This window comes from Accipiter gentilis, chromosome 7, assembly GCF_929443795.1.
Source record: "Accipiter gentilis chromosome 7, bAccGen1.1, whole genome shotgun sequence".
In the NCBI taxonomy this organism is placed as follows: Eukaryota; Metazoa; Chordata; class Aves; order Accipitriformes; family Accipitridae; genus Astur; species Astur gentilis.
In genome coordinates, this window is record NC_064886.1 from 1911259 (window position 1) to 1926987 (window position 15729).

Sequence of the window (15729 nt, forward strand, 5' to 3'; positions counted from 1 at the left end):
ACCCATGGGTGCCCCGATACACCGAGGTCCCCCCCAAAGCCCCAGTGTGCCCCCAGTGCCATTGGGGACCCCAGCCCATGCCCCCCCCCCCCCCCCCCCCCCAAGTCCATGGATACCCTCAGTGCCACTGGGGACCCCCCCAACCAGGACCCCACCATGCCTGTGGGTGCCCTTCTGCACCAGGACCCCCCCCCCCAAGCCCACGCGTGTGGGGGGACACCCCCCCCACTCCAGCGGGGCTTGGCAGTGGGGGCGCTGACCACGCCCCTTTGCCGAAAACCACGCCCACCGCCGGCCGTTGCTCGCGGTCCTCCAGGGGCGAGCGTCCGCTAGGGGGCGCCTTCAGCCGCTGCCGCTCTGTCCCGCACTCGTTTGTTCCGCCGGCCTCATTTCCGGGCGGCGCTGAGGCGAGCGGTACGGTGAGAGGTGGGCGCCGCCGGTTCGGGGGGAACTGGGTCGGGACGGCGGGGGAGAATCGTGTCCCTGGGCTTGGGGGTCTGGGGGGGGGGGGGGGCTCTGGAGAAGTAGAGGTCGCCGGGCCCGGTGTGCTGGGGGTCTGATGGGGGCTCTGGAGGAGCAAAGGCTGCCGGCCTGGTGTGCTGGGGGTCTGGGGGGGGGGCTCTGGAGGAGTATAGGCCCCCGGCCCGGTGTGCTGAGGGTCTGGGGGGACTCTGGAGGAGTATAGGCCCCCGGCCTGGTGTGCTGGGGGTCTGGAGGGGCTCTGGAGGAGCAAAGGCTGCCGGCCTGGTGTGCTGGGGAGTCTGGGGGGTGCTCTGGAGGAGTAGAAGCCGCCAGGCCCGGTGTGCTGGGGGTCTGGGGGGGCTCTGGAGGAGTAGGCCCCCGGCCCGGTGTGCTGGGGGTCTGGGGGGACTCTGGTGGAGTATAGGCCCCCGGCCCGGTGTGCTGGGGGTCTGGGGGGGGGGCTCTGGAGGAGTATAGGCCCCCGGCCCGGTGTGCCGAGGGTCTGGGGGGGCTCTGGAGGAGTATAGGCCCCCGGCCCGGTGTGCTGGGGGTCTGGGGGGGGCTCTGGAGGAGTATAGGCCCCTGGCCCGGTGTGCTGGGCATTTGGGGGGGCTCTGGAGGAGTAGAAGTTGCCGAGCCCGGTGTGCTGGGGGTCTGTGGTGGGGGTGAGAGCTGGGATGGGGGAAGCTGGTGGGGAGAAGGCGGGGGGGCTCGCTGGGCTGGGAGAACTGCGGAGTTCAAGGCAGGGTGGCTTAAGGGAGGGCAGGATAGCCCTGATCCCAGGTGGCTTTGGCCCCCCACAGACAGTGGCTTTGCCTCTTGTCCCCTGTTGACTGGCAGCAGCACCATGTCGTCGGACTCCAGCAAGAAGAGGAAACCCAAAGTGATCCGCACGGATGGAGGCCCGCAGGAGGGCAAGCGGGGCAAGGCTGATGCTGACCAGGTAGGGCACCTGGCTGCCCACATGCACAGGCAGAGTCAGCATGCAGTGGCAGGGTGCTTGTATCCTGCCTTACAAAGGGCTGTTCTTACACCTACTCTTCTGCTGGCCTTAATCTCCCCTTTGGGAAGTTCTGAGACCATTCCCCTGGAGCCGAGCCAGCTTCCAATGCCTCTGAAACTCCCACTCTGAATTTCTGAACCTGTTTCCATCTCCTTCAGGAAACACAGCGCTTAAGGAGTCAAACGTTCCTCTGGAGACACAGGGAGAGTGAGAACAAGGCTGAAAGGTCCCTCGGGGGTTTGCAGGTTGCCTTAAAACACTCCCGTGAGCAGCAGGATAACCTGGGTTCAGGCAAAGTGGAGACTGGGGTTGAAGTAGTAGTTGCCTTCCCTGGTTTATCCTCTGTAGTAATTTGGCTATACCTGGTGCAGGACAGATACCCGTTTAAATTTACGATAACTATATGAGAGGCTGCCTGAACTTCCCAGGCGTTTTAGCGTGTGATGGTATTTGCATCCGGAATTAAGTGAGTCGTCTCCTTTGTGTAAAGTCTACTTGGGCATGGGATTAATGGACAGAGCCAGGAACCAAGACCCAGCAGTTTGTTTCCCAGCGCCCTTTCCAGAGAAGGTGGGAGGAACGAGCCGTAGAAGATGCTTTCTGTCTTTGCAGGATGTTAGGTACTACAGCGAAGAATGTGAGGTGGATCTCCGTGACCCTATCAAAGACTACGAACTCTACAGAGAGACCTGCCAGGAGCTTCAGAGACTGATGGCAGAAATCCAGGAGCTGAAGAGCAGAGGCATCAAGGACAACGTAAGGAGAAGCCTTGGTGCTTGATTTAATGTGTTCTGTTATTTGGTATTTTCCCTTAATCTAAGAGGAATGGGAGCAGAAGCTGCACGGTCTTCTGGAGAGACTCAGGAAAATGGAACAGCCTCCCTTAAATAAAGGAAAATATGATTTAGCTGAGGCATTGGTCTTGACTGAGCAGACGGTATGCAGACTGCGTTCTTCTAAAGCATGTCTGGGATCCTGATGGGTCACACTGATGGGTCGAGGGCTCCTGGGGAAGGAACTCAGCCTCTCCTGACTGCAATGGGGGTGCCTAGGTTCTCGCTGTCCGGTGGAGGCCCAGCAGCCTCAACGTGGCTGGGGAAGGCTTGCGCTGCGACCACCCATGCTGTCCTCTGCATGGCAGGGTGGGCACTTCAGGCTCGAACGCCCCTGTTCCTACTGCTGAGAAAAATCACTGGAGTGAGCTCAGAACCCCCCTGTTTATTTCCAGTGGGTGATCTGTGAGTCTGGCAGCAGGAGGCTGCCTTGGAAGCCCTGGTGATGTTAACTGTGACTCCTTGGCGAAGCGTGGAGCCCCCTTTGTGACAAGACTTGCAGGAAGTCCCTGCAGCAAAGGGACTTTGTGGTGCTAGTTGTTGTCTTCTGCTTCAAACACCTCTGTCCTGCCGCTCAGGCTTCGGAGATAGACGAGCGGCGGATTCAGAGCTGTGTGCACTTCATGACCCTGAAGAAGCTTAACCGGCTGGCTCATATTCGGCTGAAGAAAGGGAGAGATCAAACCCATGAGGTACAGAGCAGGCTGGGGGGTGACGAATACAGGTTGGGATTTAGTGGAATCAGAGATGGTGCCATTTCTGCCTGGTCTGTGTATGGATGCATGCGCACACGCGTGGGACGAATTAAACACCAGCTAGGTTGTGGTTGTTGAATTAGAGGTTTATGAGGAGACTCTACTGTGGTGCAGCAGAAGCTGTAATTATAATGAATAACGAAGGAGCAGTATCTGCTTCTGTCTCAAGTATAATGGGGAGTCAGAAAGCTCTGTCTTTGGAGTCCTGGCATGCTGCAGGCCTGAGAAATGTGTATATGATTGGCCCTGAAGCTCCTTACCCAGAGTTCTCAGAGAGCTTTTCAGTTCATGACCAACGCTATTTTCATCGTGCTGCGGACAAGACTGAGGCACAGGGATGGAGGGGACTCGATCTGTGTGCCCCAGCAGGTCTGCCCTGTTCTGTGCCTTGTCCCTGAAATGTGCTGGAAGGGAGCAGAATTAGTTTGATGTCAACGATTGTTTGGTTTTCCAGTCCTTGAAAATGTCTTTTTTTCCACAAAAATAATTGTTGCGTACCCTAAAACCCACTGTCCCTAGTTGGTATGGTGAGTGGGGGAGCATTGGTGACTTGCGGGGTGTATTTGCTGGGAGGAAGGTAACAGAGCTTCATCTTCCTGCTCTGGCCATGTCTGTGTTTCAGGCAAAGCAGAAGGTCGACGCATATCACCTGCAGCTCCAGAACTTGCTCTATGAGGTGATGCACCTGCAGAAAGAGATCACCAAATGCCTGGAGTTCAAGTGAGTTTGGCTGGGGAGGACGGGGAGTGACAGTGTGTCTGAGATGGGGTGGAGGCCTCAAACGTTTGGGATCTCCTGTCGCGTTGCCTGAGCCTGCTGTGGGGGGGAGAGCGGGTGCTCCAGATGCCACCACGCAAGAGAGACCGAGTGTCCTAGAGTTCTCATGCTGGGTCACGGGGGAGGAGGCTCATGTAAGGAAGACGGCATCTGTTGCGATTGAGGGACAGTGGAGGAGAAAAACAGATAAATGTCAAAGACATGCTAGTCTCTTCAAGGAGACTCTGGCCTCTGTATATCAGGAGTTTTCTTCCGAAAGGCAAGCCTTCCATCATGCCTGTTGCATAGGCAGCGCTCTGAGCTGCTGCCAGGAGGGCTGTATTTAGACTGATGCCTCAAACAGTGCTTTGGTTAACCATGTGGAGAAGGCGCCTCTGTGAAGAGGGGGCCCTTGTCAGACCCTTCTCTCCTCTGCTGTGGTTCAGCTTGCTGATACTGTGGTGGCTCACGTAGCAGAGTGAAGCTGGGGCACAGGACACTGTTGGCATTGACTGCTCTCCTGTGAGACACAGTTGAGTTTGGCCATGCTGCAGCGTTTCCCGCTCTTCCCCAATCTGATCCATCTCTCCTTGCAGGTCAAAACATGAAGAGATTGAACTGGTGAGCCTGGAGGAGTTTTACAAAGAGGCCCCCCCTGAAATCAGCCGGCCTGCCATCACCCTGTCAGAGCCCCACCAGCAGACTCTGGCCCGCCTGGACTGGGAGCTGGAGCAGCGCAAGAGGTCGGTCAGCGGCATCTCAGTTCAGTGTCAGCCTGTCCGGCGCTGAGCACGTGACACACGCTAAGCTGTAGGGCTCTTGGCAGACCCCGGGAGTTAGCTGCACAGCTACTGGGTGAAGCAAACATGGGTGATAAAGGTTTTTACACCCTCTTGAAATAATCAGCGTAGAACAAGTGACAGATTTATTGTGTAATTGAGCCCTCGGCATGGAGGATCACCTTTTGTGTAGAGCTGGGCTTGGTATGATCCTTGTTTCGTAGATCAGGGGGTTTTCTTTCACCTGCCTGATGTAAGAGAGCCCTGAGGGGTCCTGGGGAGCAGCAGAGCAACCTCCAAACCAGTGTGAGAGAAGCCCCAAGCCAGCTGAAGCCACTGTGCAAGAGGGGCTGCCCGGCTGGGACCATGCCTTGTGCTCTGGGTGATGATAGCAAAGGAATCTTTGCTCTTCTGATAAGCCCACGTTTTCTGTCACTGAGGCAGTGAACATCAGCACTGGCTGTTGGGTACAAAGGAAGAAAATGAATTTTATAGCTTGGTGTTTCTCCAGTGTCTACTTGGAGATTCTTGCAGCAGGAAATGGGGATGCTGCCTGCCATAGGGGTGATACTGAAGGATAGGTGGTTATGTGCTTCCATCCAGAATCCATTTCTGCAAGATGCGCCACGCAGGGTGAAGCGATCCCTGTTTTGTCTGCCATGCTGTGGTGCAAGGAACAAAATTAAGCCAGCCTGACTTTTTGGCACAGCCCAGTGCTGCTGCTGTTCCTGCCTGCCTGTGCTCCTAACGCTCGCCACGGTGGGGAGCTGCCTGCGCAGCGCTGGTTTTGGCTGAGCTGTGACAGGCACTGTTGTCCTGGTGCTGGCAGCCGCCGCCTCAATGCAGGCTCTAACCCCCGAGGTCCCTCAGCTGGTGCAGGCAGGCCAGGTGGCTCAGCTGCTCTGTTGACTCTTGCCCCATGCGAAAAGCAAACATGACGCAATGTTCCGGTGTTTTGATAATAGCCAGCAGCTTTTTCAGCCAGGGAGCAGCCGAGACCAGCCTTCCGGAAAGATCAGTCTGAGCTTGCCTGCATGAGCAGAGCAGGTCAGCAGAGCAGACTAGCGAGAGCTGCTGCGGGTGGGTGCTATGTGGCTCTGCCACCTCATGCTTCATCTCTCCCAGACCCTTCACGTCAAACCCAGCTTCTGCCTGGTGGAAGGCACTGTGTTCTCGCTACAGCTGAGATCTTCCGGACAGCTCTGCCTGTGGCACATGCTTGTGGGGGAGTGTTCAACCTGGAGATCTCTTGAGGATTCTCCTTTAAAAATGATTGTTCATTGCAAACTGCGTAGAGGGCAAAGATGAGATGAGCTGAGCTGAGCTGACCCTGTCCTGTGGTTGCATGTTGAATTGCTGAGAAGCCTTGCAGTTCCCAGTCCTTGCCCCACAGTATCTAGGGAACACTGCTGTTCCCTTCTCACCACTGTTGTGGTGGGAAATAGCCTCTTCAGCTGCCTCAAGAGCAGATGCTGGTAGTGCTTTGTGCACTTTCTGATGATGGTGGGGTTGTTAGCATCCATCCATAACTGTCACGTTGTGGAGTACTGGATTTGTCTTGGACTCTATTCCAAAAGGTGCATCTTGAATGACATTACAAGGATCTGTGCTGCTCTCACTAGCTTGAGGAGCTCAGTAAAGGTGTCTGAAAGCTGGACTTCAAAACTGCTTTGTGTAGGAGCCTGTTGTGGGGCATTGACCCAACACAAATAGTTTTGCTTGGAAGCAGAAGTGTTCCAGTCCTGCAATGTCAGGGCTGTTGTTCCCCCTCAGAGGGGGTTTCTCTGCACTGTAGGTGCTCTTGTCCAGTGGGCAGCAAGGTCCTGAGAGGAGAGTGCGTGAGCTCCCCAAACCGCTGCTCCCCCTGCCATGGTGGTGGCTTGTCCTCGGCAGCACACCTCCATACCCAGCTTTCCCTGCTCCTGCTGGGCAAGAGGTTACAATCAACAGCAATAAGGAGATTTAGCGTGTTCTTCCTAAACTTGAGCCTATCCAGGGCTCAGAGCATTGTGGCGAGCTTGCATTTTCCTGGGCTTGCTACCCAGTTACAGAGAAGCACTTGCTAGCTCATTAAACCTCGACTTCCGTTGTTTAGCTATGGAGCTAACATGATGTGAAGTGACTTTGGTGATATGAAGTGGAAAAGCCTCTTCAGGAGCTTGGTGGGATCAGCAGTGCTCTGTCAGCGTGGCTTCTGGCAGCAGAGGCTGGCATGGGAGCAGATCTGCAGGAAGATCCAGTTGCTGTCCGTTCTCTGAGCACAGCATGAGGCTGAGCTTCCGCTTTCTCTCCCTGTTTGTTTTCCAGCTCTAATCGGTTCCTTTCTGCCTCCAGTTGCCCTTGGTGTTAAGAGCTCTTTGTTTGTAACTGTCTCTGAGCTCTTTTGGTTCCTGCAGTGACTTTTGCCAGGTCGGGAGAGTTGGAGCCCCAGTTGGGCCCGGGCAGGCTTTGTAGCTGTGGCAGTAACTGAATTCTCACCCCTAGGCTGGCAGAGAAGTACAAGGAGTGCCTGACCAGCAAGGAGAAGATCCTGAAGGAGATCGAGGTGAAGAAGGAGTATCTGAGCAGCCTCCAGCCTCGACTCAACAGCATCATGCAGGTACTTGAGCTCTGCAGGAAGGGGAAAAGTCCTTTGGGGCCCAGCTGAGGCCATGCTCTGAGGGCTCTGTTAGAGAGGTGCAGCCCCTGGGCTGATTCTGCTTTGGAGATGTTTCACTCCCAGTCAGGGTGGATGAGAGGTAGATCTGCCCCATGCTGAGACTTCTCTGGAGTCTCCTTGTTTATGCGGCAATTCCCGCAGAACTGCGGATGGAGGAGTCATTAAATGGGCCTTTCCCTAGAGAGCAACACGCGGTTCCAGCCCTTTGTAATTGCCTTGGGAGGGAAGAACAGGAGAAGGAACTGGGTTATTTTCAGATCCAAAAGTTTTCCAGCAAAGGAGAGCTGCCAGCGCTTCCCTGGGGGCTCGCCGTGCTTGTGGCTGTGTTTAACCCTGCACCACGGCTGCTGTGCTGGTTTCCAGTCTCCCACTTACCAGCTTGGGATGAAGGAGGGGGCAAGGATGGCAAGCTGTTCTGTTCCCAGTGATGAAGGTTAGTCCTCTTGTTTCCCCAGGCCTCCCTGCCTGTCCAGGAGTATCTCTTCATGCCTTTTGACCAGGCGCACAAGCAGTACGAGACGGCCCGCCACCTCCCGCCACCTCTCTACGTTCTCTTCGTTCAAGCCAGTGCCTATGGTCAGGCCTGTGGTGAGCACTGAGGGGGGAGTGCGTTCCTCAGCGACACTGCAGGGAGCTGTCATCAGCTGAGGCTGGGGGGCAATGCTCCCCCCACGGGCCAGATTTCACCCAAAGCACTGCTTTGGGGACACTTTGGGAGGTCCTTTTTGTCCCATCTGCTCTGCTGCTGGATTCTGCTGAGCACAGAGCAGCAGGGTGGCCTCAGGGCCCACACAATGAGGCAGCAGCATTTGAAACCTTGTTTGCTCAGCTCCCTTGCTGGAAGAACTGCTTGGGAAGCTTGCTTCCCACCTCTGCCCCCCGTTCTCAAGGTTAGTGAGAACGTCCCTGCAGCCTGCGAGCTGGCTCAGTGCTGACGTGGCCTCCCAAGAGCTGTCACCTCGTGGGGTAGGTGCTACGTTGTGCTGCTCATGGGTGGTGGTGACTCCAGAGCAGGCAGTACCTCTGCCTGCCCTTGCAGAGGTCCCTCCCTGCAGCACACTTGAAAGCATTCATCCCTTTAGGCAGCTTTGTATTTTGAGGGGCTTTCTGAAGCCTCCTTGAGTTGGGAGGGATTTCCCAGCAGGGCTCAGGATCCCCCTGGGCTGTCTGCATCTCCTCTGCGGAGAAGGCTGTAGCATAGTGTGAGAGCTGCAATCCCACCTGCTCTCATGCTGCTCTGGGAGCGGGGCAAGTGGCAGAGGAGTGTGGAAGGACAACACTGTGGCATTTGGCCACACCAGGTCCCTGCTAATGAGTACCTGCAGCCCTGATGACCCAGCTCCTCGCTCCCTGCATGTGCTAGCCAGACCCTAATCCCTCTTGGCTCTTGGTAAAAAATTGGCCTTTGCAATTTCCAGGGAGGGACAGTCCCTCAAAACTCAGCATTTTCCCTTCTCTGACTTCATCCTACCATGAGATCCAGCCTTTAGGTGGCCCCATGGAGCCCTCTGGACAACTGCCTCTTCCCACTGAGCTTTCATTTGAGCTTCCTCTGCCACAGGGCTCTGCCTTGTGCAGCCATGAAGCGGGAGCTTTCTGGGGCAGGAATGCTTCCAACTGCCTTTCCCATACAGAAGTAGGGTTCGTAGGTTAGTTTTCATGTCTCCTCTGTAGATAAGAAGCTTGTGGTGGCCATTGAAGGGAGTGTAGAGGAAGCCAAAGCCTTGTACAAGCCGCCTGAGGACTCGCAGGGTGAGTTGGGGTGCTGTTGCTGCAGGCAGGCTGCCTGATACCCTGTGCAGGTGGAGGGATTGGGTGGAGAAGTGAGTGGGTGCTGAAATGGTGCAGTGCCTGGTGTCTGTGCTGCTGGCTGAAAACCCTGGCAGCTGATCCCCTCTATCCACAGCTTCTTCCTGAGAGATGTTCACAGTCCGTGATCTGTTGGAGTGACCCCTAGTACTGGGGACATGTTTCTGTGTGTCTGCATCCTGCTAGGGCCCTGCTTTTCGGGGGATGGTGATGTCTGGGGGAGCTGAGGTCTTGGAGAAAGGGCTGGTAGTCCTGCTGCTTGTGGGAAAACTGCTGAGCCCCAGGCAGTCCCCACTTACACCCCTCTCTTTGTGCAGATGATGAAAGTGATTCTGATGCAGAGGAGGAGCAAACCACGGTAAGGGATAGCATTGTCCCCTTCTGGGTCCTTTCCCAGCACCATATCATGTGAGCAAATCAATCTGTGTCTGCTAACTGGGAGGTGTTGGGGGAGCAGGGCCTGAGTGGGACTGAGAACTGGTACCTACATGCTGTGAGTGTGTGTGGAAGCGCACTTTTGTTAAATCCAGCTGTTTCTTGGGAGGAGGGAGGTGCCATTTCCAGTTTCTGTCCTGAATGCAGGAGAGCCAGGGTACAAACTTGCCCTGCTCACATCCTACCTAGCGGCCTCGCAGGTCTCCGGCTAGAGCTGTTCCACTTTGTATAAATAGCCTCAGGCTGGGGAGGCTGGCTGGAGCCTGGTGTCCAGCAGGAAGGGATGCATGTCAGTCCCCTGCTGTCTTCCAGAAGCATTGAGCTGAGCTCTGCACCAGGGGTTGTTCAGCTCTCCCTCGGGGTGGTGTTTAGGTCCTACAGGTTGTACCTTCTGGATGCTGGGGAGAAGCCATAGGTGCTGCCTGTCCCCAGCATGGAAGCCCACGGGAGGTCTGTGCCACCACTCCCCACCACACAGCAGCAACGCTTGGTGTATTGGGCTGTAAAGGGAAGGGCCTCAGCTTCTGCCTCTCGTGGTGGGGAAGTTTTTGGGGCCAGCAGGTCCTTGGTCCAGTCCCACAGGGCTGGGGGACACTCTTGGGAGCTGAAGGAACAATAGGAACCGGAGCAGCTTTGTCCTCGCCCTGCAGCAGGGCAAGGGTTTCCTGCTCCCCTCCCTCTGCCATGCTACTCCATGGCCACTGAACTGGGGGATTGGGGAACTAGACTAGAAGGAGAAAGCAGTGGGAGAAGAGAGTGGGGGCTGTGTGTTGCTGAGGAGTGGGAGGAGAAGGATCTGACAGCTCTGTTTCGCCCTTCCCAGAAGCGGCGCAGGCCCACCCTGGGTGTGCAGCTGGATGACAAGCGCAAGGAGATGCTCAAGCGGCACCCCTTGTCTGTCACTGTTGACCTGAAGTGCAAAGGTAAGTGGGTACTGGTGGCCCTTGGCAGAGACTGCATAGGAGTGTGTGACAGCAGGTTGGGGAGCAACCCAGCAGCAGGTTGGGGAGCAACCCAGCAGCAGGTTGGGATTCTTAGGGAGAGCTCAGGGTGCGGAGAGGCTTGCCTGCCCTCGGCCCAGCTGCTCCAGCAGTGATGAGCATGGCCTTCCAGAGGAGACTGAACAAGGTGGTTTAGTAGCTCTGTCTCCTGGAGCTCCTCTCGCTCAAGTGGGTGGGGTGACCTTGCTCTGAAGCTTCCTCCATCTAGTTGAGAGCTTTTATCTTTTTGTGGTGGGGTCTTGGGCCTGACAGATACAGCCTGGCAAATGCTGATGGGATGTCATTAGAGGTTACATTGCATGGGTTGCCATTTACTGCCCACATTGCCTCTGTGCCCCGCTTGCTGACCCTCTGCAGAGTGGTCCAAGCTAGAGCAGACAGCAATGTTAACTCTTCTCTGTTGGCACAGATGAGAACGTGCTTCACCTGACCTTCTACTACCTGATGAACCTCAATGTCATGACGGTGAAAGCCAAGGTGACCACTGCTGTTGAGATGACAACTGCCATCAGTGCTGGGTAAGGAGAGCCCTGGGGACGCTGAGCCTGGAGCTCATCAGGCAGTGACCCCTCCACTTGCCACGAATGCCCTGCCCTGGTGTCCTACCATGCTCTGTTCAGAGTGATCCTTTGGCAGAGCAATGTAGTGCCAAGAGCAGCGTGTTGTGGCAGTGTCCCTCTGCTGAGCTGTAGCTCCTGCACCCAGTGGGCTAGCGGCACTCCATGCCCAGTTGCCCACTCCCGGCAGGTGAGGTTTTAACCTTAGTCCCTTACTTTGCCTTACCTGGGTCATCTTGAGGGCCGTTGTGCAGAGCTGCAGTTTCAAAGTGCTGTCTTGGCTTGTCCTTTGATGGGTAAAGGAGTCCCCAAAGAGCACAGCTCCATCTCTGTCTCTGGGGAGGGCTTTCACCTTGTGCATCCTCTTCCCTGCGATATCCTTCCCCTTAGCTTCAGGGCCTTGCCAGGAACCCTGCAAGGCAGCTGCAGCCCAGGCAGCATCCTCCTCCTCTCTCTCTGTCATAACAAGACAGGGGCAGGGAGGTTGGGAACCTCTTAGGGGAGCAGTGCCAGACCTGTCAGGAGCTGGGGGAGAACATCTGCTTGTCACATTCAATCACCTTGCAGCCAAACTGCTTTCCTCCTTCCTGCAGCCTGTGCCTGGCAGCTCCCTTCACCTGCTTGCTCTGCAGGTCACCTTGTCTTGAGTGCCGGAGATGCGCCTGCCTCTCCCTGGGCTCCTCAGAGACCGTTAGAGCCTGATTTGTGTGAGGAATAGCTGAAATGGCAGCTGTGGGAGCCAGCCCAGGGAGCTCTGATCAGCTGCCAGCTCTCCAGTGGCTCTCCCCAGGCCAGGAGGAGGTGCCTGAGGAAGAGGGAGGCGGGAGATGTGGGTCTGGGCTTACCTGGAAGCAAATGCTGCCTCCCAACCTGTCCCATATGAGGTCTCCCAATCCTCTTGGGGTTCTCTTTTTCCCGCTAGGTACCCAAACCCCTCTGTAACAGCAGCTAGCATCTCTCTGCAGGGTTTCCATGCAGGGTGCTCTCTCCCTCGCAGCTGCCCTTGGCTGTATTGCCCCAAACCAGTGAGGCTGTGGCTTGAGCCACACCCCAAATCCTACAGCCCTTTATGCTTGGTCGGGCTTGTGAGTACAGTCAGACATGAAGAGTTTTATTTCGTTAAGCAGAATTCCTCTGCTTAAACTCGTTAGGTGGCAAACAGCCATCAGGCTGTGCCCTGCCTATGCTGGTGATATTTTCTTCACACACATCAGCAGGTTTTGGAGTTGGTGCATTGGAGTGAGCAGCTTCCTGGGAAACCAAGGAGCTGGTGCCCTGTGATACCTATCTTCTTCACAGCCAGGGAGAGACAGATCTCCTGTCAGAGTGGAATGAGGAGAAAGCCATTCTGGTCTTTAAATGCATCTCATGGCACTTGTAATCCCCTTCTCTGGGCTTGGAACCTGTTAGTGGCTGCCCCAGAGAGATGTGGAGCCCAGCCTGCTGCTGATTAATCTCTTCCCTCCTCCTGCCAGTGACCTGCTCTCCCCAGACTCCCTCCTCAACTGCCTCTATCCAGGAGACCACGGGAGAAAAACACCCAACCCGGCCAACCAGTTCCAGTTCGATAAAGTGGGGTGAGTGGGGCGCTGCCCCACACAGCTGGGGCAGCTTTGCCCAGGCGGTTGGCGTGATGAGTGCTCTGCTCCTGGCATGGCCTGTCCCTCTCCAGCTTGTCATGGAGGGCTCGGTGGCTGGGAAGCTGGTGTCCTGCCAGTTGGGATTGGGTGGGCTCACCGGGCATGGCTTGGGGTGCAGGTGAAAGAAGCACCTGCTCCCTCCGGCTGGCTCACAGGTGAGGCGGTGGGCGGACAGGGCAAGGGGAATGCTCTGGGGTGGCGTAACCCTTCCTCATTGTCCCCACAGCATCCTGACCTTGAGCGACTACGTGACAGAGCTGGGGCACCCCTACGTGTGGGTGCAGAAGCTGGGCGGCCTGCATTTCCCCAAGGATCAGCCTCAGGTATGTCACACCCCCTCCCCTCTCCACCAGAACTTCGAGCTGGGGTTTGGGGAGGCTTTGGGGACAGTTGTCATGTTCTGTCCTGTCCCCCCATACCCCAGAACTCCTGGTAGCACCAGTTGCTCCCAAACCATGGTGCACCCTTGGCTGGGACAGGCTCACTTGGGATGAATCTGCACAGCAGGGCCACGCCAACGTATTTTATCTCCAGCTTGTGATAGTCTAAGCCCCGTTACAGGCACTGAGCAGTGACTCGAGCGTGTGCCTGCCCCCATGGCTGGGTGGGGTGGATCCCTGACTATGGGGGCCTGCAGGCTGGCATGATGGTGACAGCCCCTCCTTCCCACAGCACACGGTCACTGCAGACAACTCGCTGAGCGCCAGCCACATGGAGCTGACTGTGAAGCTGCTGCGGACAAGGCTGCAGTCCCGCCTGGCTCTCCACAAGCAGTTTGCGTCTCTCGGTGAGTGCCTGGCTCCCCACCTCATGCCTGGGGACGGGGAATGCAGTAGTAGGGTCCTTCTGCAGAGGAGAGCTGACTGATGTCACCTTTAATGGTACTACAGATCTGCAGTGCTACCCTCAGCATTCCCAATTGCTCCCTCTCTCCTCAGTGGTAGCGGGGCTGTGAGGGCTGCCCTGTTTTGGGTGGGAGAGGAAGACTGTGCCCTCTCAATGCCCAGCATTCCTTTGGGACTGGCCTTCCCTGTGCTGGCAATCGACTGAGGCTGTGGTGGGAGGTGAACCACACACCCACGAATGTCGAGCAGGCCAGATGTGTGCTGCCAGGCCTGTGTGAGCTCCAGTGGGATCGCAGCTGAGGCCTCCACTGCTCTGCTTTGGACACCTGATGAAGGTGTCGGAAGGATAGTGATGCCCCCAGGTCCTGGTTTTGGAGCATCCCCACCCCAGGACAGTGACAGAACTCTGTCCCCAGCCCTCCCCTGCTCAGGTAGCCTCGTCCTTGGTTTCAGAGCACGGCGTTGTGCCAGTCTCCAGCGAGTGCCAGCATCTCTTCCCTACCAAGATCGTCTCGCGCCTGGTGAAGTGGACTGCCATTCCCTATGAAGATTACGCGGTAGGCGCCGAGCGTGAGGCTGTATCCCTTCCAGCTCCCACGCAGCGCCAGCAGCTGCTCATTCCTCCTGTCTCTTTGCAGGAGCTGCCCTACACTAAAGATGTGATAGAGGCTGGCTTGGCTGAAGACACTCACCTCTACTACATGGCCCTGATAGAAAGAGGAACAGGTAGGCATGTTTCCTTCCCCTGACAGTGGCCAATTCCCACACCAGACACCCCCAGGGCAGCTTCTGGGGGGTCTTCATGGGAAATCCCTCCAGTTGGAGGCCCTGTGGGCTGCAGGTGACATTTCTTCCCTGCCCTACTCAGCCAAGCTCCAGGCAGCTGTAGTCCTGAACCCTGGTTACTCCACGCTGCCGCCTGTCTTCAGCCTGTGCCTGAACTGGAAAGGAGAGCGAACCAGCAGCAACGATGACAACATTCGGGTAAGCTAGAGTGGTGGGAGAGGAGGGTGGAAAACTTCTGGCTTTTGGGGGGCTGTTCCCAGCAGTTCTGGTCTATAATAAGTGAGCCATTGGGGTGAGCTGGTGGCCAGGCAGCTCAGGGCAGGCCCATGAGACCTGCTGGATGCAGCCGTGAGTCCTGGGAGCGCAGAGCAGAGACCCAAGCTTGCGCCGTTACTGATCCCTCTGTCTCTGTCAGGCCATGGAGAGCGAGGTCAATGTGAACTACAAGGAGCTGTGGGGGCCCAAACCAGGCTACCAGCTCCTCACCAACCAGCTGCAGCGCCTGTGCATGGTGCTGGATGTCTACCTGGAGACAGAGCCCCATGACACCAGCGTGGAGGGACCCAAGGAGTTTCCCCAGGAGAAGATGTGTCTGCGTCTGGTCAGGTGAGAGCCCAGCACCCTGGCGCGGTGAGGACCTAGGTGGGGGCTGAGGGTGCTGGCAGGGACCACGGTGGCACTTCTGTCCCCTGGAGCACAGCCTTGCCTGACCTGGTGCCAGCCTTGAAGCCACTCCTTTAGCTGCTTGTGGGGATCTGCCCCTCACAGCTGGGCAGTACCCCAGGACGAGGCCCTTTCTGTGGGTGCTGTGGGCTTCCTGACCCCCATGGGTCAGCCTCTCCCTCTTCTCCTCTTGCAGGGGGCCCATGCGCCTGAAGCCCTTCAAGTTCAACTACCCTCAGGGCTTCTTCAGTCATCGCTGAACACCGCCTGGGCATCGCTCTGGGATGGGCCTTGTCCTCTCCTCAGGGAGGAGTGTCCCCATCCCACCATTTCAGTTTATTTTCCAAGGTTTTGGCTTTTGTTTGAAGGTTTTGTAGACAAAGGGATTAAATGCTGAACTGAAGGCAAAGCGTGTGCGTGCCCTGTCTGGGTGGAGGGGTGGGATGGGGTGACCCATGGGGGCTGCAGCAAGGCCTGTCCCCTGGCTCTGGTAGCCACCTTGCTGCTGGTGTGTCCCCTTGCCTGGGGCACTGCCAGCCTCCTGCCTTCCCTCCCCACCGCAGGGCCTTGGAACCAGGGAACTGAGGTGGCTAAAAACTGAGATGGCTAAAAATAGCCCCTTTCCAGAGCCCGCACTGCAGCCCCAGCCTGTCCTTGCCTGCACTGGCTGCCAGCCAGCTGACTCGGCACAAACCCTGCAACGAGGAGAGGGGGGCTTTGCTGCTTCCCTGGGCTTGCAGGGAGGG

General features: G+C 56.8%; 1 protein-coding gene across 4 annotated transcripts; it reads left to right on the top strand.

The window, feature by feature from the left end:
- Positions 1 to 355: 355 nt before the first annotated feature.
- Positions 356 to 15386, top strand: THOC5 (THO complex subunit 5). 4 transcript variants are annotated; one of them, XM_049805224.1, is made up of 20 exons: positions 356 to 426; positions 1303 to 1405; positions 2078 to 2221; positions 2877 to 2990; positions 3676 to 3773; positions 4406 to 4552; positions 7073 to 7187; positions 7703 to 7835; positions 8922 to 8999; positions 9374 to 9414; positions 10315 to 10414; positions 10902 to 11010; positions 12525 to 12626; positions 12916 to 13012; positions 13362 to 13476; positions 13988 to 14091; positions 14173 to 14260; positions 14403 to 14518; positions 14736 to 14926; positions 15180 to 15386. In XM_049805224.1, the coding sequence occupies exons 2-20, from the start codon at positions 1310 to 1312 to the stop codon at positions 15241 to 15243; spliced, it is 2052 nt and encodes a 683-aa protein (XP_049661181.1). In that variant the 5' UTR covers positions 356 to 426; positions 1303 to 1309; the 3' UTR covers positions 15244 to 15386. The 4 variants fall into 4 exon arrangements, with proteins under 4 accessions (XP_049661181.1, XP_049661185.1, XP_049661182.1 ...); XM_049805225.1 differs by having other exon boundaries at positions 394 to 414; XM_049805227.1 differs by having other exon boundaries at positions 397 to 426; positions 1306 to 1405.
- The last annotated feature ends 343 nt before the right edge of the window (positions 15387 to 15729 follow it).